Consider the following 27,774-nt stretch of genomic DNA (forward strand, 5'->3'; position numbering starts at 1 on the left):
GGAGGCTGGAGACACCTGCTAATAAAGTCAAAGGAAGCCTCGTTAAAGCCCAGCCCTGACTCCCTGCTGCCTGTCTCTAGGTTCGCCTCAGGGGAAGGTTTTTTTCTTAGCAGCCAAGGAGTCTGCAGGTGAGTCCGTTTAGGAAGAGGTGTGTCCCAGCTACACAGCACTAACACGCCCATCCGCTGTGTCAGCCAGGTCTATACAGCGAGAGGGGGCTTCTCTCCCAGAGCAGGGCAGGGCAAGTCACTGACTGGAGCAGCACGAGGGTCCCTGGGGTGTTGCCCAGAGATGTAAGAGGAAGGTGATCTTGGGAACAGAAGGGCTTGATCCTGGAGCCACCGAAGGCAGCGGGAGCAGGAGCAGGCTCGGAATTAGGCAGATCCCGAGCAAACAAACCACGCCAGCCCCAGGGCTGAGAGGGGATGCCGAGAGCAATGATCTCGATGTGGACTTTGACTTTGCTAATGAGGCTGCTGAGAAGAATGCCAAAGCAGAGGGGCGTGCACCCGTCCCGCTAGGAACCGGACCGAGACCCCTTCCCCAGCGGGCAGCCTGGCCCTGCCCTGATTTGGGCAGAGTGGAGGTATGAGGAAACATCTGTATTTCCACATGAGCTGCAAGAACATCCAGGCAAGCAGAAGAAAAACTGCCCGTGGCCTGGAATGAAAACGGAACAAAGAGCAGAGCTAAAAAACCAATGGGATGCCAGGGGACATGGCCACGGGAGCAGAGGCACATACCCTGCCTGCTTCCCTGCATGGGCACAGGCAGCACCTCCCCTCCTCTTCCCAGCTACCACAACCCCTCCCTGGGCAAAGGCTGCACCCCCCACACTCCCACCCTTCAGCCTGTATCCTCCTTTTCCTCTCTCCTAGATCCCCCATGGGCACAGGCTGTGTCCCCCTTTTCCAACCCCAATGATCTCCAGCCCTGAGTCATCCTAGTGCCAGACTTGGGGCAGTGGTTTCTGCAAAGCAGGATATAAGGAATGGCGAATTCTCCCACCTCCATTCATTTAGCTGTGACCCCAGGAAACAGGCCCAAATCAGCATGATCCCATGAAGCGGGCAGCGGGCACAAATTTGCCTCTGCTCAGGAACCCTCCGCGTTGCAGTGAACCCATTAAGCTGCCCCAGAAAAGCATCCCTAGCAATTCCATCCCTACAAGATAAAGTTGCTAGATTTCCCCCAATCCTTCAGAGGCTGCCACAGACCCAGAGACATTAAGTCCCTCCAGGTCTTACGCACTCTGATGGCAGCATAAAGGCATTTAAGCTTGACAGGGCTCGAGCACGGATTCCTTGACGCAGTACAGACTGGGATTTTCTTCGCTATGGAATATCCTTCACAGCTGGTTCTCAAACTAGGGCCGCGTCTGCAATGGGGATTTAGCCACTGGTGTAGCTACATCAGTGCAAATGCCTCCATGCTTGCACTGGTGCACTCTAGGCAAGATCTAAAATCAAAACCAGAAACCTGCTGGCGACCACCACACATTTAAATCCAGCTATTGCTACTTGGTTCAGTCCCCACTGTGGGCTGGACCACAGCATAAGCTTTATCAAAGACACATTTTTCTAAGTGCCAAGTGTTTTTTATTACTGATAGGACCAGTCCAGAGCCTGTCAGCATCTCGGGGCATACACCCCTCTCTGGGGGGATAGAAGAAGGGAAATACTCTAACATGTCTGTGGGCCCAGGATTTTACTATGCTGCACATCGGGGCTACTGGGAGCTCCATAGTTAAGGTGAGAGAGAATTTTAACCCTCCTTCCCCAAAGGCCATTAGTACTACAACTAAAGAAAATCTCCACTAACTGGTAGCAGTATAAGATGCATGACACATAGTCAAGGTTCTAATTCCATCAGTAGAATGTTCTCTCTCTCTCTCCCTCATCCCCCTCACCCTCCCGGGATTTTCATTTATTACGATGGTGCTGAGCCAGCTGGCCCACTCCTGCTTTATTTTACATGTTGATTTCAATGGGACCAGACGTGTACATAAAGTTAAGCGCATGTGCAAGTGACTGCGGCCCCTATATTTACACCAGGCTGTACATCAGTTCCTCGTATCACGACCTTTGTGTGTGGGTCGTTAACCCCAGCTTCCTTCTCTCCTAGGAACTTAAAGAGAAATCAAGTTTCCTCCAACCCCCCAGGGGTGGCATCTAGGGTGACCAGATGTCCCCATTTTATAGGGACAGTCCTGATATTTGAGCCTTTTTCTTATATAGGTGCCTATTACCCCCTCCCCCCTGTCCTGATTGTTCATATTTGCTGTCTGGTCACCCTAGTGGCAGCCCAGCTGAGCTTTCACTTTTGGCACATCCACCTCCCTGCTACAATTACCCTTCTCAGAAATACTTGCCCTGTCTGTAATTTATCCAAAGATAATATCAAAATGAGCAACTCAGGAAGGCACAGGGTTGGCGGTAGCAGCAATAATCCAGCTGGATGCTCATCTGACCCACCGAGCCATAAACCCGACATGGTCTCCTTTATTCTGTTAGACTCACCTTGCCCCTTTGCCATGCAAAAGATTCCCGCCGGAGTTGAAGGGCCACATTCTGATCTCAGTTATGCCAGTGGACTTTAATGGTATGGTCCCAGATTTACACTGGGGCAAGATCAGAATCTGGCCCACAGACTCTGCAGCCTTTTCTCTTTCCTCTCCCTGAGCAATGCTCACTAAAAAAGAACGCTCCCGGGGTAAACATGGTCCAAAATATATGTTTTGTGAGTTCAAGTCTTTACACAACCTTAGACCAACAGAAATGTTTCCAAGATTTCATACAAACACTTTTCACTGGACTTTAAAAGCAAAACACCATTCGCCCTCTGTAGCATCTGTATGCCAAACATTGCAGGGCCCTGCTAGTGGAATGTGAAACTGACCCAATACAAAAAGTGAAACTGACTAGTCAACACTGACCCTTGCAATCCAGGGACGTTAGGAGGCTAAATACCTTTGAGGATCTAGGCCAGGTTGTCTCAAGTTAAAGCCCCATATATAGTCATCTTAAGTGTTGTCAACTCCTGCAATAACCTTGATATCTGGTGTTTTACATAAAGCCCAGGGCTCTCAACTGAGTAAGTGAGAATCTCAGCTTTTATTATTTAAAAGTTGTAGTTTCTAGTCCTCCTCGTTGCAGAGAAAAGCCCAGAAACATGCCTCAAGTGAAACCCTAAAGGCTCAGCAACTAGAAAGCAAGTGGAGAGATAATCCCACATTTTGTTATTAATTATATCATTTTTCAGACAACGATATGGGTTTTTTTTTTGAGGCCTGACTTGTGATTTTGGAATGCCTGAGGTTGGCAATCCTGCAAAAGCGGCCCAGTTTTCCAAAGGCACTGAGAACCCGCAGCTCCCGTTGTTCGCAGTTGGATCTGAGGGCACTCAGCATCCTTGGAGATCATGTTGCCGTTCTTTAAATGATTATATATGGGGCCAAGCTTTAGTAATAATAAAATACCTAGCTCTTATCTAGCGCTTTTCATTAATAGATGCCAAAGTGCTTTCCAAAGGGATGGCATCCCATTATCCCCAATTTACAGATGTGGAAACTGAGTCACAGAACGGGGACCTGACCTGCCTAAGGTCATCCACCAGACTAGTGGCTGTGCCAGGAAAACAACCCAGGTCACCTAAATCCCTCATTCTCTGTCCATTAAGCCATACTGCCTCCCATTTGGCACCCCACTTTAAAAATTTAGATCTATTTTCACTGTCCAAGCTGAGTGAAACACAAAAAAGAAACTAACAGAAAAAAGAGCGAAAAATACACTTTCAAAACATCTTTTCTATTTAATCATCTAATGTCTCATTATGCCTAATAGAGAAGGAAGTTTTCTGCAGGATTTTTAAACCCGCCAGTGTGCTCTGCATGTTCACTGAAGCTGCAATAGGAAATTTGATGGAATGATACCCCCTTGTATCTGGACATCTTCATAGTCCCAGGCCTCAAGCACTCTCAGCACATTCCATATGCAGTTTGAGTTTTTGTCTATGCCACTATCATTAACAGCACGTCAGCATTTCCAGTCAAAACCTCTAGCTTGGGGGATTTAAGTAGACCATAAGAATGTGTCCTGGCTGAAATTTGGCACAGGGAAATTAGTATAGGAGGTAATTATGCCTGGCTTATAAAACTTTATATATAAAGTTAAGTCTATATATATATATATATATAGACTGAAGTTGTATGTGTATAAAAGAAAGGAAATAAATGACAAACAAACCCTATAAGTTATTTCTTAATTCATAAACTATTGTAATTTAAAATTAATGGAACATTTCTCTTATCATGGAATGGTTTATAATAGCTCTTCTCCAGCACATTTCATTAGTAGATCTCAAAGTGCTTCACTAAGGAGGGCAGTGTCATTATCCCCATTTTACAGATGGGGAAACTGAGGCACAGAGTGGGCAAGTGACTTGTACAAGGTCACCCAACAGGCCAGGGGCTGAGCTGAAAACTGAGCCCAGGTCCCCTGAGTTCCAGTCCTGTGCTCTATCCTCTGGAGCGTGGCCTCACATCTGACACAGCAGCAGCATCCTTATATTAACACACAGAAAACCATCATTTCGTGACAGGTGAGGTCACAGCAAAGGGCCCCCCACCAACCCTAAATCTTCAAAGCATGGAATGATACCCCCCCTTGTATCTGGACATCTTCATACTCCCAGGCCTCAAGCACTCTCAGCACATTCCATATTCAGTGCTGTCAAGGACACTCCATCAAGTTTTGCATCCATCTCCAACAGGCATTGAAAAGCAGCACAGGTCTTATCCTCCAACAGGCACTCTAACCTCATACCTTAACACCAACTTTGCACTCTATTGTACCAAGAGTCTGGCACATCTGGCTGGCATGCAGCCTGCACCTTTCCCTCGAACGGATCATCCCGAGTGCATCAGAAATTACATAGAATGTTATTCACCCCCTCTAGAATATAGGCCCCTGGGGTAGTGTGTGGCAGACATTCGGAGCCAGTAACTATAGACATGGGTGTTTTTCCAGCCCCCACTCCAACCCCCTTTTAAAAACAGTGACGTAAAATCCCAAATGAAACGTCAGGGGGTAGTTTTAGGCTGGCAGTGGCAGGGTGCAATTCATTACCCAGGTAGGGATTGACCCACCACCAGACCTTTAACTACATCTCCTGTAAAAATGCCCTAGGATCTGTAATGCATGGACTTTGGTTTGACATCTAGGATGAGAGCTGCAGCACATTTCTTCCCCACTGTCCCCCTTGGAAATGTGCTAAGGGATTAGCTGGTGTTTACCCTGCAAGGACCTGGTCCTGTTTATCTGGCTCATGTGAATGGTGCCCTTGAGTCCATCAGCTCGACTCACGCGGGGAACGCACAGAGGGTCTAACACAAAGCCCAGTGGAACGACTGCCACTGACGTCAGTGAGGTTAAGATCTGGCCCTAATTCCACAGTCTGTGACCTACCCAGTCAATAACCTGTGAGGTAAAATGCCTGCGGCTGCATAGGCCTTGACACGAGATCAGCTGCAGCTGAGCACCAATAAAGCCAAGCATCAGGCCAGATGTGCAGCCTGCGCTTTGCACCTCCTGCTGCCTTTGCCTGGAACTCTGACCCTAGCAGGGGTAACAGCCTTATCTCAGCACCCACAAGTTGCACACCTGAAAACCTGGCAGCTTGCAATGCAAATCCTGGGCCATGTCCCCTGCCCCATCACGGCTGAAGCGGTGTTGGGTTTCCAACAACTTTTAGCCCCTTGTGAACTTCCCAAAGCCCCAGTGGTGAATGGGGATTAGCAGGGGGGGTCAATACACACGCGCTTGGGGTGCTCTGCGCTGAGCTTCAGGGTAATTCCAACACCAGGAGGACGCGAGGTCATCACATGTCACTCTAATGCAGCTTGATACGTCTCCCTGCCACTAATGCTGCTTCGAATGCTGGTCTTAATCCCTGGCCAGATACAGCTGTCACCACCATCAAGATAAAGCCTCCAGTTAAGAGATCCCCTTCCAACACCAGGGCTGGGAAGAAGCAAATGGGATGGACCACACAGATGGCAGGAGAAGGGACCCCAGGGCAAAGTGATGGGGCAGAAAGCATGGCGGAGAACTCTCAGATTACATTTTATATGAAAGGTACATTTTAAAAATAGTTGATACAGGGTGAGGAGCTGTGGTTTAACAAATGGTTAATCAACTGCTATAGAACCAGTTGATTCTGTAACGAGTGATGAACTATTTATTCAAACATCTACTCATCATCTAGTAACTGTTTCTGAAATGTACCCTTCATCTAAAGTGTGGCCATCTTATGAATCCTGGGGGGCTGTTAATGATCTGTGTTTAAGGAAATGAGTATTTTCAAACCTTTCTTTTTTCTAACAAAAATAAAGGGAACTGAAACTCAAACCAGCCCTTGCAACATCCTCCAGGCAATGACACGCAGGGCTAGATACCAATGTCTTGAAATCCCCCTGTCAGCCCCAGACTTACTGACACACTTCCTCTCAATGCAGAGCAAACTGATGAAAGGCTCGTGAAATTGGCTTGCCAAGCTCTTTGAGAGTAAACTTTAAAAAGTGCAGCGGACTTGATGAATTGAAAGAGACTTTAAAAAAATATGTACAAGTTCCACTCCTGGGAATAAACATAAGCAGTTGCCTGTTTATAAAGGAAACATGCATAAAGCCCATAGTGAGGGGGAAAAAATCCTTTGACCTTTTGAATAAAGCTTGGATTTTAGTTGCCAGTTTGCTCAGGCAGCATAACACAGGAGTCCTGAACCTCGCTCTCTAACCACCAGAATACGCTCCCTTTAAGCAGGGGGTCCTACAACCCAATTCCCCTGATCTAAGCAACAGAACATAACCCCTCAAAAAACAAGAGTTCTCACTTCCGCTCTTTTGGTCTAACCCCTGGATTACAGCACCACATCCCCGAGGTGATAAGGGAACCCAGGAGTCCTGCTTCCCAGGGCCCTGCTTTAACTACTAGACATCACGGCCCAGATGCAGGACTCAAATACAGGAGTCCTGACTCCTAGAGCTCTGCTTGCACCACCAGACAACCCCTCTTTGTCTCCCCTGAGATTATTATCCGTAATAACCAAGACGCTTTGCTGCCTCTGCCTCCCCCAGAGACAAAGGGGCGAGGGAAGGGCTCTGCGGGTTTCTGGGTGAGGGAAGCGGATTAGCGGAATCACAGGTTCTTGTCAAGCAAGTCATTAATGCTTGGAGCGTCTCCTTGGTTGCCTAGGGAGCTTCCCACACACAAGCATGCCATGGCACTTCTCGGGGTAACCACAGCAACCGAGGCTCCAGTGCCCAGCTCCTGGACACACACACAAAGATCTGTTGCATGAAGCTGAGATTCTTGTAAAGACCCCCCCACACACACAAACGCACACCCCTTTTTCTTCTTCTTCGGTTTTAAGAGCCTTGCACCTTGAAACACCAATGTAACTGCAATAAGAAACCAAAACAAACTCTCTAAAACCAGAGGTGCCTGCCACATGTTTTCTCTGTACACGGCCAGATGTGCAAAGTTTGTTCCTTTTTAAGCCAGTTTTTTAAAAGTCTCCTCCCCCTCTTGTGGGAGGAAGGATTTTTCGGGGGGGGGGGGCGATAAGGCATTTTTACAGTCTCACTTCGGATTAAATCTCTGCCCCACAGAGACCCCTAGATTTGCTAGTCAACTTCCGCACAGCCTCCCACCGCAAACGCACATGGCATTTCGCAGCGCTGCGGGCAGCTGGGAATGCGGGGGGGTGCGGGTGAACCCCCGGCTCTTTGCACGCAGCTGGGCTCTCACCTGAGCAGCCGCTGGTTCGAGTCCTCCTCTCCCCGGACCGAGCAAAGTTTGTCCCGCCTCAGTCAATGTCCTGGGGGCAGCGACTGCAAACAATAGTCCCCAGCCTGCGAGGGGCAGATGGGAGGGGCGGGGCCTCAACTCTCATTAGCATAATACATCAGATTTCCCGCAAGAGGAGCTAAAGGGCGGGGTTTTGCCCCGTATTTGCATGGCACATCGCAAGTGTCCAATCAGAGCGCTAAGGGGGGGGGTTCTATTCTATATTTGCATAGTGCATGGCCTGTCTCCAATCAGGGATTGCAGGGGCGGGGTTCCAGGCTATTGCGCATAATATAATAAATGTCTCCAATCGGAGCTGAGGGGGTGGTGCTTTTATACAGCAGCTGGGAGGTACTCTGGTGTTATCTGAATTAGGGCCCCAAACCTATACAGCGCCCTGCGATTGGGCAGCAGGAGAGAAAGGGGCGTGGCAGAGATTCGTCCCGCCCTCCCCTATTCAGCTGGGCCTGCCTGCAGCCCACCATGTGCCCCCAACTCCTCCTGTACCTGACTTCCCTCCTTCGGGGGCTGCAGCAAGGGGAGGAGGGGGGAGTGCAGACAGCAATTCGTCCTTCCTTTTTGGTTGAAAGCTCCCCCTCTGTTTGGCTCTGCTTCAGCTGCCCGTTCGCTTCCCCTCCCTACCCAGCCAAGCCAAGCCAGCTATTTTAGGGTTGCTCATCACTGCAGTATCTGAGCCTTTTCCATGTTAAATCAACAGCAACAGCAGCGTCTCTGGTGGACTTCAGGGACTCTCTGGCTCGACTCCCCTCCCTGAGTCAAAGCTCTCCTTGGGGGGCAGGTTTTTCAGGGAGAGTTATGGGGGGTTAGGCATAGAAAGGGGTGTTCGTATTGTGTGTCACTTGGGGGGAAAGGCTCTGTCCAAGAAGAAGGTTTTGCAGCGTTTCCTAAAGATGGTCACACTCTGGATTGGCCTGATCCCCTCAGGAAATTTGTTCCGTAGCCGGATCCCTGGGCAGGGCTGCCCAGAGGATTCAGGGGGTCTGGGGCAAAGCAATTTTGGGGGCCCCTTCTATAAAAAAAGTTGCAATTCTATAGAATACTATATTCTCGTGGGGGCCCCTGCAGAGCTCGTGGCAAATTGCCCCACTTGCCCCCCCCCGAGTGGCCCTGTCCCCGAGGTACAGAATGCTGTCCCCAGCTCTCGTGCTTCGTCCTTGGGTTTGGCTAGGCATTGTCCCAAAGGAGTGCCGCTGTCTCACCTCCTCCTCCCTTCTTCCCCGCTTCTTCTCTGCTTCCTCTCCATCCATCTGCTTCCCTTCCTCCTTATCCCCCTCCTCCCACTACCACCTGAGCTGGAGGAGAATCCCCATTTGCTTTTACCAGGACAGGGCCTTTGGCACACAGCTGAGTTGTCCTGATTCCAGCCAGCAGAGGGGATGGACAGATAGACAAAAACACACAAAGCTCATTACCATAGAAACTATTGTTCGCTGTAAAAGAGTCACGCGCAGAGTTTGGTTTCCTCCCCCGTGTTTTATCTGAGTTACCTTTAGGACAATGTTTCCCAATATCTTCTCCACGGAGCACTTGCTAGCAGTCCATGGGGCTGGCTCGCTTCATTTCCAGTTGTTTTGCAAGAACAACATCTAAAAATGTATCACTTTCCCACTGTTACTTTTCCACCTCCAGTACTCGCTGCCAGAGGGCTGCTGTGGACTCATGAATAGGCGAGGAGCCGGCCTGCACAGTGGTGAATGGGCGGGGAGGCAGTCTTTCTAGAAAGATATGGCCCACTCAGTAGAAAAGTTTAAGAGCCCTTGATCTAGGAAGCAGTGAATGAATCACAGTCATAGGAGGCAATGCTTTGCATGTACGTCGGTGTCAGGGCCTCAGCTCAAAGCCATCTGGGGCTGCATACGCACACAGCAGCCTCAATGCTAGCCCAGCTAGTGGAGGGCATCCTGATTCAGAGCAGAACTGGTGACTACTTTTGGTATCCAAAACAAACGCACCCACTGTACTTACCAGGTGATCTTACTCCTCCCTTCCTATGAGCAGCACGTGCACCTTCCAGCCAGCAGGGGGTGCATTGTAGACATGCCAACCCCGCAGGAAAAAAAAACAGAAATTGGGCTTGTTTTTGGCTTAATTGGCTTGTGACTTGCTTGTTGGCTAGTTTTGGGCTTGTAGCTTGTTGCTTTTTTTTTTTTTCTGATTAGCTCCCGGCAAGCAGGGGCAAGGTGGGGAGAGAGTCACAAGGGCACAATGGGTCCACCACAGTCCCAGACTGCACACCAGGGGGATCTAGTCACACAGAGTGTTGGGATTCTTAGGGATTGGCTTGTTTTGGCCTTATTTTGAAATAGGATGAGCTTGATTTTTGGCTTGTTGCGAAAGCTGGGGTGCTTATTTACTGCGTGAAAGTTGGCCGCTGTGGTGCATTGATCCAAAGCGATTGATTAGAAAAGGACACAGGGCTCCCGGCCCCTGAGTTCAGCAGGGAGGTGGAGAAGAAGATAATCTTTAGCAGACCAGCCAGGTCGGAGCAGAAGAGACAGGATGCTGTGGCACCTGCCTTGGAAAGATGCTGATCATTCCTACCTGGCTGCCGTGAGCAATACACGCTAACAAACACTGAGGCAGAGAAAGAGAAACTTTCTGAATCTTCAGCAAGCGCCATTAGCCTCTCTGCATCATAAGGCTGGCTGGGCTGGGCTGGGCTGGGCTGGGCTGGGCTGTCGGGGGGTGGGGAATCAGGTTCAGATGCCCTTGGCTGGGAAAGTTCTAAGCCCTGCCATGAGATTTCATGTATCCGAAGCTGATCATTAACTGCATCCCTCTTGTTCCGAAGTTCCTAAGGTTGCTGCCTGCTTGGGCTGGTGCTGCATCCTCAGTTATCTTTGGGTTCTTGGAGTCAATACCTGGAGTCTGTGCTGGGGACCTTCGCAGGGGCACTTTGGACACCCACTGGCCCACCAGTGAGGGACCCTTGAGGTCAAGGTGGTGGTACATGGACAGGAAAGGCTGTGCTGGGCTGCCTGGTCAGTGGATCTGCCAGGAGCTGTCACACTGGGCAGCCCAGGCAGGTGTTCTAGTTCTGGACGCTTGTCTCTGGGCTCTTGGCTCTGGATCTATTTGTCTAGCTCTGATCTGAGTCTTTGTTTTTAAATGTAAACTTGTGCTGACTGCACAGGAGACTGGAGCCCTCTGGCTTTCTGTGCAATGGGTACAGGATGGGCAGTGGCAGGACACGCAGCCCTTGGGTGCCCTTGCCCCATGTGCCCAACCGCTGACCCAGAGAGAGCAGCTCAGTCTCGGTGGCACTTTTCACCCTTGGCCTCTTTGCTGAGAGTGCCATCAGGGGGCAAATTAGTGGCGGGGGATGAGGGAGCTGAGGATGGTGTTGGAGATACGCATATTTGGTCTGAGAACCAGCAAACTCATTTTGACACAGAGAACCCAACAGCTGCCAGGTGACCCAACTCTTCTGCACGTGAGATGCCTTGGCTCTGATTCCTGGGCTGGAGAAGCCGCTGTTCGATGCCATCTTTACAGCCGGCACCAGCTACATGCTTCATGTGTTCCTGGAAGAATCACTCCAGCATCTCCCATTGCAGCTCCTCGGTAAGCAGCTGCCCCGTTCCCTCCCGTTGTTCTTCTCTGCAGGGCCGCCCGAGGTTCTAAGTACGCTGCTGGGGCACACGGTCTGTCTGGTGCTGCTGCACTTTCTCTGGTTATCTTTCTGAGAGACACCAGAGGGCACCATGAGACGGGACTTAACTGTCTCAGATCTGGGACTTCTTACAAAGCCATTCGATCCCCCCCTGCCATCTGCACAGCCCAAGATTGGGTGTGACTTTCCCTCTCCCCACACCATGAAGGCCTGGCCAGAAGTGGAACATATGATTGCAGAGGGGGCTAGGAGAAGAGGGGATGTGCATCCCTCTGGTGTGCCCGCCGTAGGGACGTCCCGGTTTCCCTGAATGCTCAAGTTCTCTCCACAAAGAGCACGAACAGCAAAGATCACACTTAAATTTCAACCCACCTCTGGGGGCACAGGCCCCCGGACCAGGAATGGGGCGTGGGGTGGGGAGCTGGTGACAGTACTCTCTGCAGCTGGGCCTGGCTATGGGTCCAGCGAGCAGACTGGAGCCACAGTGTCAGCAACTGGCTCCATCGGGGCAGCCTGAGCCGTCTGAGAGCCATGCCGTGGGCAGAGTCAGACAGCCCTGGAACTGCATGCAGGGCTGCCCACCTCTGCCATGGACACCCCCAGGGGCCAGACATCGACAGGGATTAGTAACAGATCCAAGGAGAAGAGGGAGGTTTGGCAGGCCCCTCAACCCCACAATCACACAGTCCCCACCTGCTAGCAGCAACTCAGACCAGAGGGAGGTAGGTTTCTGCCCTGACTGTTGGCTTGGGGCAGACGGCAGCCGTGTTCTCACTGGTGGGGAGGGGATTGACCCATCGCCAAAGGGGCCTGCTTGATAGGGCGCTGGGACCAGCACGGGAATGGGAAGGTCGCTAGCTTGCTGGATCTTGCTGGATCTTGCTGGCTTGCACAACACAACGCAGAACGGCAGGAGAGGGAATATATGTGCAGCATGCATGACCCCTGTACATGGCTGCTTCTGTGCTCTGCACACACACACACACACACACACACACACACACACACACACACACACACACACACACACACACACACACACACACACACACACACCTTTTGCATGTAGCACATCTATGCTCTGCACTCACACATACACTGCCTGTGGTACACACCTCCTCTGCATACACACTGCACATGGCACAAACGTGGTCTGCGCACACACACACACACACACACACACACACACACACACACACGAACACACTACACCACACACACAGTGCCCATGCTGCTGCAGAATGAATGCATGGCATGGGGTGTGCACATGGGTTTCTCTAGTCTCCTTCCCACTCTTTGTTTGTCTTGGCTATTTAAATGCAAGCTCTTTGGGGCAGGGACTCTCTCGCTCTGTGTCTGTGTAGTGTCTGCGGCCCTGATCTCAGTTGCAATGCAAACAATAACAAGGCTTAGACGGGGGACCCCTGGGTACAAACTGTTGAAACACAGAGAGCAACCACCCCTGCTCAGAGCTGATGGCTAGACCTTTGCAGCCAGCCAGGATCGGGAGAGGCACTCACTAGCCAGCCGACTCTTTTTCGAACCTGTTAGATTTATTGAAAAATTAAAAGCACAAGCTCTGTATATATAAATACACTGATGCTGCTGGCAATTTACAAGGCATCCATTACTGGCTGTACATACTGGGACATGGGGCATGGGTGATGGGGGCCTGGGACACATGCCTGCCACCCAGCGCACAATGGACAAGCACCTAAGAGAACACATTAAGCCAGTGATCACCAGAAAGCTCTCCCCTGTTCCCCCACTCTCACTTCACTGATGCCATTAGCAGCTGTGGAGTTCCCCACATAGCACGTGTTGTACTAACATTACTGCATGGCAGGGCACCCTGCACCTATGGCCGTGCTCCTTGTCCCCATCCCATCTCCCAGGCATGGAGGGATTCTCTGTGCAGAGGAAGGGGGAAGAACAGAGGGGAGAGAGACGTTGGTGGGGTGATGGGGGAAGGGGCAGGGTGGAGGTGAGCACTCAAGGATGTGGCTGGCTTCCCTACCCCCAAATCGAGGAGGAGGTGCAGGCAAAGACCATCTGGAATATGGCTTAAACTGGGAAATGAATCTGAACCACTGAAGACAGAAAGAGGCAGGGCAGTGCCCAGGCAGGAGATGCAGGCATCAGCTGGAGTCAGGATTCTCCTCTCTCCCTCACCCTCCGTTGCTTCCTCGCCCCTCCCTCCCTTTGGCCCCACACTCTCCCGCAGTCCTTCTCAGCCCTGGGGCCCATCACCCACACTGCTGCTGTCAGCCCCAGAAGCAGAGCACTGCTTGCTGCCCGTGTTCTGTGCCTGGAACGTGTGTGTGTGTGTGTGTGTGTGTGTGTGTGTGTGTGTGTGTGTGTGAGCGGTCACACACTGGGCAGGGGACAGTGCCAGCTCTGCCATGGAGGGTGGCTTCTGTGCTGGGGCATGTGGGTGCACGCGTTAACCCCGGTTTGATCCAGCTCCCTCGCTCTTCTGTCCGTTTGGCTCGGGGGCCGCCGAGCCCCCTAAAGTGCGACGTTGAACTCGGTGACCAGTAAATCGATGTGATCCTTCTCTTTCATTTTAAAGGCCTCGGCGATGACACGCGCGGCTTCCCGGTGCTCCTTTCCCCGCAGCGTCGTGCCGTTCACCTCCAGGATCACGTGCCCCACCTTCAGCTTCCCGCAGTTGTGGGCAGATCCGCCTCGCTGTGGCAGGGCAGGAACAGACGAGAGGGAAGTGCTCACATATATAGCAGCCTTTATCCCCAAATGCTTCAGGGGTCGCTTAGGCCCAGATCCTGCATGGTATTTCAGAGCTTAACTCCCACTGATTTCAACTCAGGCACCTAAATACTTTTGAGGAGCTAGGCCTTAGGCCACTCTGAAATGCAGCCACCTCTGGGGCACAACGGCTGCTTAACAGCTCCATGCAACAGTATACAACAGTTTAGGACAAAGAGTGAAGAATACTGTATCCAGTCAAAAAACAGGGATCTTTAAAGAGGCAGAATGTAATTCCCTGGGTTGTGATCTGGCCTTTGTTTTACAGAAAGTGCCCAGGATGTTGGGACATCAGAGTGGGACACAGGAGACCCAGGATCTAATCCCAGCCCTGGCCTGCGGCAAATCCCTTCACCTCTCTGTCATCTCCCTCCTTGTGTCTATTCAATCTGTACGCTCTTTGAGGAGGGACTGTCTCTCGCTGTGTGTTTGTACAATGCCCGGTGTAGGGGGGCTCTGGTGGCCTCTTTTGGCGTTGTTGTAATACAAATGAATGATAACAACAGAGTTGGTCTGACAGCACTGTGTGGTCTTTGGTTTGCCAGCTCCCCCTGATTGCTGCATTGGCGTTAGTATTTGTTATGTGCAATACTGTTCTTCAGCTGGACTCACTGATTAGTCTGGACAAGTCGGTCTCAGCCTGTGGCAGTCGCCTGAACTGTTTGCTTTGCTTTTTGCCCATTGTGGTGCCTGGCTGGTTGTATAATATCAACACTGCTCCCTCAGTGAACCCTCTTTACTGGGGGTGCATGAATAGCGGATAGCAAACACCCAGCCACGAAGGGCACAGCTTTGCCCGCATTGCTGGAAAGCCATCACTCAAATGAGTATTATGGCCACCCCAGCAGCTGAACTGATTGTTTGCAGCTGTTTGCAAATCTGCTGCTTCATTTTTTGAGCACAAGGGGGCAGGGCTGGAGAGTTACAATCAGAGAAAGGCAAACTTTTTCCTCTCAAGCTTTTTTTTCAGACACAAAGTCACGTTGGTTTTCCATCCATTCTGACCTTCTCAAAACGCAATATTTCAGTGTGTTGGTTTGAAACAGGGCCGGCTTCAGGCACCAGCCCAGCAAGCAGCTGCTTGGGACAGCCAACGGTGAAGGGCGGCATGTCTGGGTCTTCGGCAGCAGGTCCCTCACTCGCTCTCAGAGCGAAGGACCAGCCGCCGAATTGCCACCGAAGACTGAAGCGGCGGCGATAGAGCTGCAGATCGCGATCGCAGCTTTTTTTCCCCTTCTTTCTTTTTTTCTTTTTGCTGCTTGAGGCAGCAAAAAGCCTGGAGCCAGCCCTGGTTTGAAATGACATTTCGTTTCAAAACGCCTTTCATTTTATTTTTTAAATGTTTAAAAATGCCCCAAATGTTCAGTTTGACACTAAACTCATTTTTGAACGTTTCAATTTACTGAAAATTTCAACAAGTTTTCATTTTCAGTTCGACCCAAAACAATCTTGTGTTTCAATTTGTAGGAATTGCCTGTGAACTGAAAAACCTGTTATTCAACTAGCTCAACGACTTCTCTTCATCAGCGGCTCTCAACCTTCCCAGACCATGGTCCCCCTTTCAGGAGTCTGGTTTGTCTTGCGTACCCCCAAATTTCACCTCACTTAAAAACTGCTTGCTTACAAAATGAAACATAAAAATACAAAAGTGTCACAACACGCCATTACCGAAAAATTGCCGACTTTCTCATTTTTACCAACTAATTATAAAATAAATCAATTGGAATATAAATACTGTACTTACATTTCAGTGGATTGTATATCGAGCAGTATAAACAAGTCACTGTCTGTATGAAATTTCAGTTTGTACTGACTTTGCTAGGGTTTTTTCTGTAGCCCATTATAAAACTAGGCAAATCTCTAGATGAGTTGATGTACCCCTTGGAAGACCTCTGATGCGTACCCCTAGTTGAGAACCACGGCTCATGGACACTTAGTCCAAGATAGGCTGCGGTGTGCGTCTACCCTGCATTAGCCTGCTGCACACTAAGTGTCCATGTGGACCTGCTACCACACACTAACAGTTCCTTAGTGCGCTTTGATCTGTCTCACCTGGAAACTGGAGTAGGTCAAAGTGCACCAGGGAAGGGTTAGTGCGCGACAGGGTCCAGATGGACACTTAGTGCTCTGCATGCTCGTGCAAGGTAGCTTCACACCCCAGCGTGCCGTGGACTAAGTATCCGTAGACAAGCCCCAAGTTACAATCTCATCCCCTAGGGGAAACACAAGATGAGCCTTCTCACTTGGACTTAGCTGACTCTTATCCTCTCCTCTCCCTGAGAACATGCTCGGCCTCTGCTGGAGATGGTCAGAGCTGAACGGTGGCCCCACCCTGATATGAGAGGGACGACGTAATCAACAGCCAGCATTCTGTCTCCATCTGCTGGTGAAGGGAACGATAAGCCCAGCAGGTGTAGAAGACAGGAGGGAGGCTGGATTCCGGGCGAGTCCCCGTTAGAAGAACCCAGGTGTGAAAATCTCACAAGACCGTTCAGAGCTCAGAGCCACGCAGGAGCATCTGCATCGGACTACTCCCGTTCCCAGCCCGCCGTACCTGTATGGTGACTATCCGGGGCAGAGGCTGCCGGGTGTTGGCGCCGCCCTCGATGGCGATCCCCAGGGTTGGCGCGCTCTTCGCCACTCGAATCAGACAGGATGTGGGCTCCAGAAGGCCAGGCTGTGGAGGGAGAGACAGCAACGTGATTGAGGAGGGCTGGGTGGGGACCCTTCTCTCCAGGCCATCCTGCCCCGCCCCCAGAGAGACCAGACCTCCTTGGTCTGGGGATCATATGCCAAACAGGTTAACCCTTTCCAGCCTGCCTAGCTGTGCCTGTGTGGGGCCATTTTCAACGGCGGAGGAACATAGCGCCTGCTATACCTCTGGCCACGGCCTTGCAACCTGCTCAGTGACTTGGTGGGAAGAGCAGCAGAACAAGCTGATTGGCTGATGCGAATGAGACTCTGGGCGGCAGAGATCCGGCATCCTCGGCTTCGCCACTGACGTGGGATGTCGCAGCATCCTGGGGGCAGCCGCAGCAGGATGGTCTCCAAAAGGCCGTCAGCCCTGAGGCTCGCCGTGCATGGCAGCTGGGCGGCCAGCACCTTAGTGCTACAAACACTGGCCCATCCCCACCTGCTGTTGTGTGTATGTTCCCGCCTATACTGCACACTCTCTAGGGTGGCGTGAAGAGTACGGATGCTGCACGCCCCCAGCACGGGGATAAATAGCAGGCGAGATGGTGGGGTGTTATTAAGCAGGAGCACCTGCAGTCTTTTTGGTGCCCTAGGCGGTGGAAGGTCCTGCCCCCAAAATGGCGCCCCTGACAGAGGCGATGGAAGATCCTGCCCCCAAAATACCGCCGACGACTTCCGGCCGCCGCCCCACAAATGTCAGTGCCCTATGCGACTGCCTAGGTCGCCTAATGGGTTGCGCCAGCCCAGTAGTTAAGGCAAATAGAGTCCAGGCATGCCACAATCCCCAGGCTATATACCCTATATGGCCCTCTAATCGCCCAACAGCACCTCCTCACTGCTATTTTTAGCAATCATAGAACCACAGAATCATAGGACTGGAAGGGATCTTGAGAGGTCATTTAGTCCAGTCCCCTGCACTCATGGCAGGACATAGTATTAACTTAGACCACCCCTGACAGGTGTTTGTCCAACCTGCTCTTAAAAATCTCCAATGATGGAGATTCCACAACCTCCCTAGGCAATTTATTCCAGTGCTTAACCATCCTGAGAGTTAGGAAGTTTTTCTTAATGTCCAACCTAAACCACCCTTGCTGCAATTTAAGCCCATTGCTTCTTGTCCCATCCTCAGAGGTTAAAAACAATTTTTCTCCTTCCTCGTCACAACCTTTGACATACTTGAAAACTGTTATCATGTCCCTTCTCCGTCTTCTCTTTTCCAGACTAAACAAACCCATTTTTTTTCAATCTTCCCTCACAGGTCATGTTTTCTAGACCTTTAATCATTTTTGTTGCTCTTCTCTGGACTCTCTCCAATTTCTCCATGTCTTTCCTGAAATGTGGCACCCAGAACTGGACACAATGCTCCAGCTGAGGCCTAATCGGCATGGAGTAGAGCAGAAGAATTACTTCTCGTGTCTTGTTTACAGTGGAGCATCCTGCTGCCTCAGCCTTTCCCTGTCACACGTAGCCACACACACCACAGTGTGGACGCAGCCTGCTTTTCCCTGTGGCATGTCGCTGCACATACCCTAAAGCCACTGCTAGCTGTATGCAGGGCGGATGTAGCCTCTGAGTGGCTGGGTCAGCTAATGCGAGCAGCTCCGTCACCTCCAGGGCAAAGGGCTGCATGCTTATGGGTACGATGTCTCCACTGCAATCAGGAGTGTGACAGCCACCTGTATAGACGTACCTGAGCAACGAAGTGGCAGCAGCACGGACTTTACAAGCCCGCCTGGGACCCTGGGGATGCTCTGCTTGGGCAGCTAGCTCATGTTGCTGCTGCTTTGTTATCTGACCTCGCTAGATCAAAGCTAGCTCAGGCCTGCTGCCGTCACACCTCTGACTGCCGCGTAGACCCAGAGCACAAAGGGCCAGGTTCTAGTCCCGCCTCGCCGAGCGGGGGTGAGATGTGTGGTACTTGTGTCTGCAGGACATGGCACCTTTATACGCAGCCTGTCTCTTTGCTCAGCAACAACTACAGGTGAGTCTCACTGCCTGAGCTACTTCTGCTGGGTGCCTCACCGGTCTGGAGGCTGCCTCTGCTGGCCCATCACTTCTCGTTGCCTCCTTGGGGCTTCGGCTTTTCCCAGGGATCTGCTGCCAGTTCTTGTCCCTGCCGCTCAGCTCCACCTCACCGATGTCCACCCCGCTGTCCTCGCTGAGGGTCTGCCCGCTGTCCGACAGCTGGGAGAGCGTGGAGGCTGGGGGAAGAGCGGACCAGGGCTGTTAGCAGGCGGGAAAGAACAGCGTGGAGGGACACTTCACATGAACACCACAGGCTTGGGCTGGTCCACGCTAGGAACTTACACTGGCAAAGCTGTGTCTCTCAGGGGTGTTAAGCCGACCTAACCCCCAGTGTACACAGCGCTAGGTCAATGAAAGAATTCTTCCCTTGCCTTAGCTGCCACCTCTCAGGTAGGTGGATTACCTATGCTGATGGCAGAGCCCCTCCTGGCAGCCCAAGCAGTGTCTACACTGACTCACTGCACCCAGTGCTGCCTGGCAAGCAAGACTCCCCCATGTCAGAAAAGCAACGTCACCTCCCAGTCGGCACCAGTACCAGGAGCAGGGAATTCCCTGATCAAGGGCATCTGGGATTCACGCAGGACAAGGACCTCACCCTTCTCTGTACATCACACAGCTGCGAGGAGACTCGCCTGGAGTGTTTGCAGTTGGCTGGAATGGGCCCCGCTGAACTCCAAAGTGCAGCCAGAGGCAGCTGCTTCCAGGTCTGGTTTAGAGATGGGCCCTGAGATCATCCAGATGGGCCCATTCCAGATTCAGATCTGGACACGAAGGCTCAGACACTAAGTCACTGGGAGTTAGGTGCCTAAACACCTCTACAGGTCTGGGCCCGACTTCCCTAATGTTCTGATGGGGGGGATGGGGGGGGCAGGGTTTGGGCTAAGTGTAGACACAGGGCCCAAATCACGAGGCCTCAATTGCCAAATGCGCCAGAGGCCCACAAATGGGGCCAGATCCTCAGAACCGTGCACATTAAGAGCTGAGCTTTTTGGAAAATTTGGCCCTAAATTCAGATCTAGGATATAGATCAAGCGGAGGGGATGGCTCTAGGATTCCTTTTTAGGCCCATCTCTCATCCTGACACAAACTTGAAAGCCAGCACACGTTCAGCCAAAGGGTCGTCTCCTCTGTCTCGGGAAGGAAGATGGGTCCAGATTCAAACAAACGGGGGTTAATTCAGGGGGTTTGTAGTAAATCCACATTCAGTTTGCAGTTTCATAGTTTTTTCAGCGAAGTGTCCAGTGAGGTTTGACACAGTCAGAATTTCCTTTGGGGCTTGTTTGAAAATGAAGCACCAAGCACAACGTCGGGAGTTCTGCACTCAGTGGATTGAAAGCAGGACCCCAAGACCCAGAGAAATCGAGGCCCCTAGTTTTGCAGCGCTGTGCTTATCTGCCTTATGCACAAGAAGAAACACAGTGAGCTGCTGAACAGCTTGCATCGCGCCTCAGGCAAGCTGATTAAAGACCTTCATTTGCATACATTTGCATGAGATTTATTAACGAGTAATAAATTATAAAAAAATACACCTGCAAATTGGGTGTAAATCGCCAGTTTTATAGCCCCACCATTAACGAGGGAAACCACATTTCCTCTGCGCTGCAAAGGCTGAGCAATGGCTCAACCTCTTTGCTCCTGCTCTGGGCAGCCTTTGATGTCCCCTTGACGTTATACTTGATGTCCCCTTGACGTTCCTGCCCCCGGCTGAATGCAGGTATTTTCACCTGACGCCCCTGCCGCATTCTGTGCAGCAATCAAATGCTTAATCACAGAACTCAGCAATGTGAAAGACCAATTAGTTCAGTCTGGGTGAAATTCACCCTACGCAGATGACCAGCAAAAGACCACGTGTCACTTAAACCCTCCGAAGAGGTCCCGAGTGGGACATAGAGACTACGTGGTACATGCACAGAGGAGAATTTCACTCATAGCCCATTCCTCCAGACAGTGCAGGCTTGTCTCCCTGCGGCACCTGCACGCAGCAATGCTTCTCTGACACTGTGAACCTTCAGTCCAATCTGCAGAGGCTAAGCACTCAGACCCAATCAAAGTGCCAGCATGGCTGTGCACAGTTCTGGATGGATATCATCCATGGTCTACCCTACACACACCTTCAGAGCATAGGTAATTCTGCCCCAGAGGCACTGCAAAGTAGAGTGGTTCTACCAGGTCTTCAGGACATTTGTTGGAGGGAAATGACCCCAGGATATGAGGTGCTTCTTGAAATGATTAAGTACTAAGATACTGAGGTAAATGACTATGAGCTTCATTGTTCAGCTCTATCCTGCTTGGCTCCCTCCACGGACTAACTGAGCTCCCAAAGCCCTATACGGCATTGGGCCAATGTAGGACCTGAGGTGAGTTCCGCCAGGGGAAACCTCTTCTTTTGCCTGGTTAGGGCTGTCCCAGGATGGTACAGACGCGAGGGACGGGAAGGTTAGGTGGGAGAGGTTTGTGACGTGCAGAATGCAGTGCTGAGTCAGGCTATCCTTGACCGTGGTTGGGAGGCAAGCTAGGGGAGTGCCGGGAACCAGGAGAGAGTCTGTGTGTCCACGCCTGTCATGCAGGAGATTGGGCTGATGTCTATCAGCAGAAGGCTCTGCGGAGGCTCAGCAACAGGGAACCGAGGTCAGTGTCCAGGCTGAATGTATGTAACAAGAGCTCAAACTGGACTCGACATGGGTCTTGGCAATGAAAAGTCAGTTTCTTACCAACCAAGCCACCAAGTGTGCAAGGAGAGCTGGCAAGGCAGCATGCGCTGGTGAATAAGGCACTGGACTAGGACTCAGAAGAACTGGCTTCTAGCCCTGGATCTGCCACTGCCCAGCTGAGTAACTGCGGGCAAATCATTCCACCCCCTTTCCTTTTCCGTCCTGTGTCTGTCTGTATTTAGAGTATTAGCTCTTCAGGACATGGCCGGTCTCCTACTATATCTGTGTACAGCACCTAGCGCAATGGAACCCTGACCTCAGCTGGGGTCTCTGCTGCTCCTGGAAGGATAATAATCAGTAATAATAAAACTGAACAAACATTCTTAATGGGATTGCAGGTGGGGACTCAAACTGTGACTAGGAGGAAGAGGAAGGGGATGATGGGCTGTAACCAGAGCTGTACCTGGCCCTATGACCCCTTTAGCAATGCTGTAGTGGTGGCCAGGCAGAGCATCCTATACAGAACAGAATGGAATAGAAAATCATGTTCTCCATGGCCCACCGGCAGTGACATCTGCAGCGTGTAGACGGTATCACTAGAGGGCAGCAAAGCCACCTGCATGGAGTGTTTCCAGAGTTGGTGCCAGGAGAAGATGGAAAATTGCCCTTTGGGGTTCCCAGGGGCTCAGGCCAGAGTCCATTCCAGGTGGGCACAGAAAGCCAGTTCGGATGTTTCCCCCAACTGTATTTTGAGTGAATCACAGGGAGGCCTCTGCCTGTCACACAGTCGGACAAACTTGGGGGCTGATTCTCATTTACACGAAGGCCCCTTACAGGGCTCCGAGTCATGGACAGCGTAAACAGGCCCTAGTGAGAATGAGAATTGGGGCTTCTGACTTCACAAGTGCCAGAGAAATCCAGTCCTGGAGTCTTGGTCACGCCGGAACTGGATTCTGGCCTGGGGACACCTCAGCCAGCCATAAAGGACTGACCAGAGGGAGGTAGAAGATCAGTTGACTCGAGTGTGAGAGCAACTCTAGGGGTGTCACATGGCAGCTCACTCCTTTGGGACCTCCTGTGTTTCCTTTTGGGTAACTTTCCCTTGAGGTCCCCTTTGCACTTCCCTTACCCCCCTCTGCCTCCCCAAACACACATTTACAGGACCAATGCCTGCTTAAATCTGGCCTCCAAATTTAGCTTTTTACCAAGCAAGCTTTTCTCAACCCAGACACTAATGGAAAAAGTCCCAGGATTATTTCTCTTTTCTTTTAAAATTCCATCAGAAACAGATTTTATTACCAAATGCAGCAAGACTTGCCCAGGAGACCAGATGCAATCAGCTGCCTAGCGGAGCTTGGTCTTTAAATAAAGGTCAGGTAAAGTTGCACTGGAAAGCTAGGGGAAGCTTTCAAAAGTTCACTGAGCACAAGGTGGCAGGGAGGCAGGGTGCCATAATGAGTGCCAAGCCTCTCATCCCACTCTGACAGCACTGCCAATGCCAAGCACTCTGAAATCAGCTTAAAAATCATGGGTTTAAAACAATAACATGGGACTCTTCTGATTTTGCCCTCTCAATTTTTGATCCTAAAACTTAATAATAATTATAATGATACAACACCTAGTTAGGGAAGACCTAGGTATTGTATCATTAATTATTATTATTAAAGATGATTTCAAACTTTGATTCACAATTAGGAGAACTAGACACTTTTTTTTACATGTAATCTAATATTCTCACATGACTCCAGCAGCTGGGGCTTGCAATAAATTCAGGAGAGTTGGCAACATTACTTCTATCACCACAGGCACGTTGGGCATTACCCCAATTTACCTCCTTCCTGTGGCTTAAGTAAAGGGCTTGCTTACATGAGAAAGTTATTCCAGAATAAGGTAGGGCATGAATTTAAAGTGCAGCAGCTATTCTGGAGTAACTCCTCCTTGGACATTCTTATTCCAGAAGAAATATTCCAGTCAATTTTCCCGTGCAGACAAACCCTTCATCACAAAGGGCTAGATGGTAGTGAGGAACCTAAATGCCCTTGAGTATCTCAAGCAAGGCTGTATTTACAGATATAGGACTCAGTCCTCAAACTCCCCCATCAACTGGCTGTTCTCAAGGGTTTTTCCCTGCCCTCTCTCTTGTCTCAGAACTTTTCTAGCCCAGATTTGAGGATAGTGGGGTGTCTCTGATCTAGCTGCCTGGGTGAGGCAGCAGAATAGCCCTGCTTTTTCCCTCAGGGCCCTCAATCCTCACTGCAAGTCCTTAGAGGAGGGTTCACTGTCAATTCCTGCCCCCTGTGGTGTTTGCAATGTTAACATCCAGGCCTTATGCGAGATCAGGGGAATCCGAGATGCAAATTGACTAGAGGGTGGCTGTAAAGAAGCATGAGACCGACTAGTCTCATTGTCTAAACAGAGCAATGCAACAGGAGAACAGAGAGCGACCAAGCCCCTTCAGCGTTAGTCGCCTGAGTGGCAATTTGTACTGTGGTTCTTTAACCTGGCAGTGCCCCCCGGAGTCAGTCCAGCAGGCAGAGCCACCCACCTCGGGCTTGGGGCAAGGATCTCACTTCGTTCACGTCCGGCTCGCTGTTGGGCTGATGCACCTCCACCATGATAAAGTGCTGGTTGATCGCTGACTGCGGGCTGCCTTTGTCTGGCTCCAGGTGCGATGGGGGATGGGGAGGGGACCGAGGAGTGGGTGTCGGGAGGATACTGGCTGGGATGCTCTCAGGAGATGGGCTCTTCAGTCTGGTTGGAGACTGAACTCTGGGAAAGGGGCCTATCGGGTGCTGGTTGACCAAGGACAAGTGGGCACCCAGGTGCCTCCTGGAGCTGAGAGCAGCAGGGGAAACGATGGCATAGACGGTGCTCGAGGCAGAGTCCGCAGTGGACGCAGAGGCCGAGGTGGAAGTCACGCTGGCTGTGTCCTTATTGGGGTGGCTGGGAGGCGGGCTGGGGCCAGGAGGGGCCACGAAGAAGAGGCCTGACTGGAAGGATTCAGAGGAAGGGCGCTGGGGTGTGTCTTTCGCTGTCTTTCGGAGCTGGGCATTGGAGGAGTCCAGTGCTTGAGCTGGAGAAGGAGGTGGGGGCTTAAAGCTGGGCGGTTCCTCAGGGAAAGACGAAACATCGTCCTGTGAAAAACCAAAACGAAAAGCCATTTGACTCCACTATGTGGGACGATGGGCCCTTTCCCCACCTAGAGACCTGAGAACTGGCCCATCACCCCCAGAGCCTGGTGTCCTGTCACCTCCAGTGACCTGTGTCAGATGTTTCTTCCTGCTCTCAGAAGTAATCGGAATATCCCCTGGAGGGTGAAGATTGATAGAGGAATAGTCCTGTTTTTAGCTCCAGTAACCGTGGGTGCAGTTCTTACTCACAGATCCCGAGTCCTTTTTTCTAATGATGCTACCTTATTTGCTTCAATTGTGCCCTGCTGCGGTGAGTTCCACAGGTTAGTGGTGGGGGAAAGTATTAGAGAAGATGGTGCCTTCAGTCAGCATCCATTTCCATTTGAGGAAGCACTGGATAGAGAAGGTGAGATATCTTACCAGGGAGATATCCGGCAGGGCATTGATACTGCTCTGGAGTCCCTCTCCACTTCCGTCCAGGTCTGCGGTGTTCTAGGCACACAAAAGAAGGGGGGAAACCAGTCACTGCACTGTACAGCAACACAAAGCAGAGGCCCGAGCACGAGAGGCTGCCCACGGGGTTAGGGTGAATCTTAGAAAACCTCACACGGACAGAAAGGTTTGCAGCAGAGGGAGCTTTTCGGTTGCAACTACAAAGGTTTGTATTTGTGGCAAGGTCTCCCCTGCAGCATGGGAGAACCAAGCAGAACAGCTAGGGCAAAGCAACCCCAATGGGCAACTGCTTCTGCTCCACGTGCAGAGTAGGCAGGCCAGGCCTTCAGCGCAAGCAGTAGCTTTGTGGGGTCAAGCCCCGCTGACATGCATTAGACTGTTACATTTGTTTGTTTTAATGATGCAGGGACCCCTGAGGCTGCTGCTGCCACTTGCGTGTCCCCAACCCTTCTGTTGATTTCAGTGAGGAATTTTAGGGGAGCAAGGGATGTAACCATCCAGCCATGGCTTTTAGCTTGGCAGCATTCCCTTTCAAAGCAGCCCTTTGCTGAAAGTCAAAGGGCTGGCGTCTCCTCTCGCTCACCCCACTGGGGATCAGGAGTGCTGCTGCTGTGAGCGAGGGGACACTCCAGTCCGGTGCAGCGTCTGCAAGGACTGATCGCCGGTCCATGGGCGCAAGCCCCTTTGATTTCAATGGAGGAGGCACTCGTGTTAGTTAAGAGCAGAAATTGGCCTATGATCTACGTAGTGTCAAGGGCTCAACCACCAGGGTGGGAGAAGCGTCCTTCCAAGAGAGTGGATCTCTCAGGGCTCTGTTTTTGCTCAGGCCTGGGCCATCTTTAGAGGTGCTGCTCCAAGGATTGGTGGGGATGGAGCCTTCCAAGGACTAGGTGATGATCATGGCGCGCAGCTGCATTAGACTAGGGAGGGGGTGCAGGGAGTCCCTTTCCTGCTCTAGGCTACCTGGGGAGAACAAGCACGGCCAGCAACGAGGGTGGGGCATGGCCGAGCCCCCACGCATTGGTAAGATGCACTGGCTGTGACCTTGCTGCTCACGGTGTGAGATCACCGCTAAGTGTTTGAGGCTCGCTCTCCAGGTCGGAGGGTCCGGTTACTCTTTGGACTTGTCAGCACTGGGGTGGGAGCTGCCACCACAGCAGCCTCGTGTGGGGGCCTTGCCCCAGTGACTTGTCCTAGTGAGTAGGGCAAACCCCGCTCCAGGAATGCTTAGTGCTGGCGAGATGCATCTGCATTCGGGGTGTGCAGTGCCCAGCCCCTGCCGTGGGCACAGCCTCAGACCAGACTGCCCCTGAGTCTGCAGTGACTGAGTTCAGGATGCAGAGGGCGAGGTGGTGTGTGCGGGGCTCCCCCTCTGTATCTGGGCCTCTCTCCCGGCCCAGCCCTCACTTCCCGTCAGGAATTGCAGCATCCCTGCATAGAGCTCACCCACCAGCTTGGCAGCGCTTCCCTTTCCACATTCCTTCTCCCCATGCTTTCCCCCTAGCAAAATGCTTCTCCAGGAGCCCACGTGTCCCGGCAGCCCAGCGCCTTTGGCCCACTCCCCTTGCTCAGCTGAGCCAACCTCGTGGTTTGACCCAATCATATTTTCACTCCCTTGGGGGATCTTCCACTCTTTGGGGGCAGTGAAAGGGTTAAATCAAGACGCTCCCCTCCATCGCGCGCACACGACATCAGGCCAGACAGTCTCCGATGCAAATGCACGCCAGATGTTGGGTGCATTGGGTGTTTTTTTTCCCCATTATAATTATAGCCAAAATTAATTATCAAATGTCAAAATACAGCCTGGAATATGTCAACACCATCCGCAGAGCCTGAGGAATCAGCAGAAGGATTCAATGAGTTCGTTATCTCTCGGCATGGTGGGGCTGTCAATCAGGGGCAGGGGTGAGATGGGTAATGTCAGCTGGAGGAGAGAGGCTCGAAGCAGTGAGCGCCTGGCTAACGAACGCCGGGGAATTCAGGGAAATGTCATTTCTGTGCACGGAGGGGTTGTGCGGCTCAGTCAGGCTGAGGCAGGACTCCGCATCCCAATGGGGCTGGCAGGGGCCCTGGGCTCCAATCTGACTCCAACACACAGTGGGGAGCCCGGGGGTGGGGGTGGAGTTTTCCTCAGATGGGCTGTGACCCCTGTCCCAAGGCCAGAGCTGCACTCCACGCTTGGGAGAGTGAATTGTAACATGCGTGGCCCCTGCTGGGTGGGGCCCCCGGCACTGATAGGCTGGGAGCATGAATGTGGGCACCAGGGTGCCGGGATGTAATTCTCACTGCATGTGGGGCAGGGAAGGAGAGAGAAGGCAGGCCGCTGTGTCCCCCTGCCCATAGTCGTGTGCTAGGGCCCTGTAGCAGAGCCTGCCTTGATTTTTTTTGTGTGGAGGGGACAGAATTGGATTAAAAGACCAACAATCAGATTCACCCTGGTTTTAGGCCAGTGTAAACCCCGGCAGAGTGTCTAGGTAGATGGTGGCAAGTCCTCCACAGCATCAGAGTGGAGTGGCAGAGTGGGACTATACCCTCATGTGTACTAGGGGACAGCACAGGCTTCAAATGCTGGC

The 27,774-nt window shown here is 51.6% G+C and overlaps 2 protein-coding genes across 4 annotated transcripts in view; both read right to left on the minus strand.

The window, feature by feature from the left end:
• The window catches only part of AKNA (AT-hook transcription factor), a 75,896-nt gene extending 66,140 nt beyond the window's left edge, over positions 1 to 9,756 (minus strand). The window contains exon 1 of one of the 2 annotated variants that reach the window (XM_030535589.1): positions 9,356 to 9,756. The gene's annotated coding sequence lies outside the window, so the exon portion shown is untranslated. Of the gene's footprint in view, positions 1 to 7,808; positions 7,910 to 9,355 lie in introns of those variants that run through there. The other variant, XM_030535587.1, reaches the window with a different exon arrangement.
• Positions 9,757 to 13,037: 3,281 nt separating this feature from the next.
• The window catches only part of WHRN (whirlin), a 103,949-nt gene continuing 89,212 nt past the window's right edge, over positions 13,038 to 27,774 (minus strand). For both annotated transcript variants that reach the window (XM_030536032.1, XM_030536031.1), the window contains 5 exons: positions 25,169 to 25,240; positions 24,163 to 24,751; positions 18,964 to 19,142; positions 16,802 to 16,924; positions 13,038 to 14,172 (listed from right to left, as the gene is read on the minus strand). In XM_030536032.1, coding sequence (XP_030391892.1) covers positions 13,990 to 14,172; positions 16,802 to 16,924; positions 18,964 to 19,142; positions 24,163 to 24,751; positions 25,169 to 25,240 — 1,146 coding nt within the window. In that variant the 3' untranslated portion in view covers positions 13,038 to 13,989. The remainder of the gene's footprint in view (positions 14,173 to 16,801; positions 16,925 to 18,963; positions 19,143 to 24,162; positions 24,752 to 25,168; positions 25,241 to 27,774) is intronic.

This window comes from Gopherus evgoodei, chromosome 16 (assembly GCF_007399415.2).
Source record: "Gopherus evgoodei ecotype Sinaloan lineage chromosome 16, rGopEvg1_v1.p, whole genome shotgun sequence".
Taxonomy (NCBI): Eukaryota; Metazoa; Chordata; order Testudines; family Testudinidae; genus Gopherus; species Gopherus evgoodei.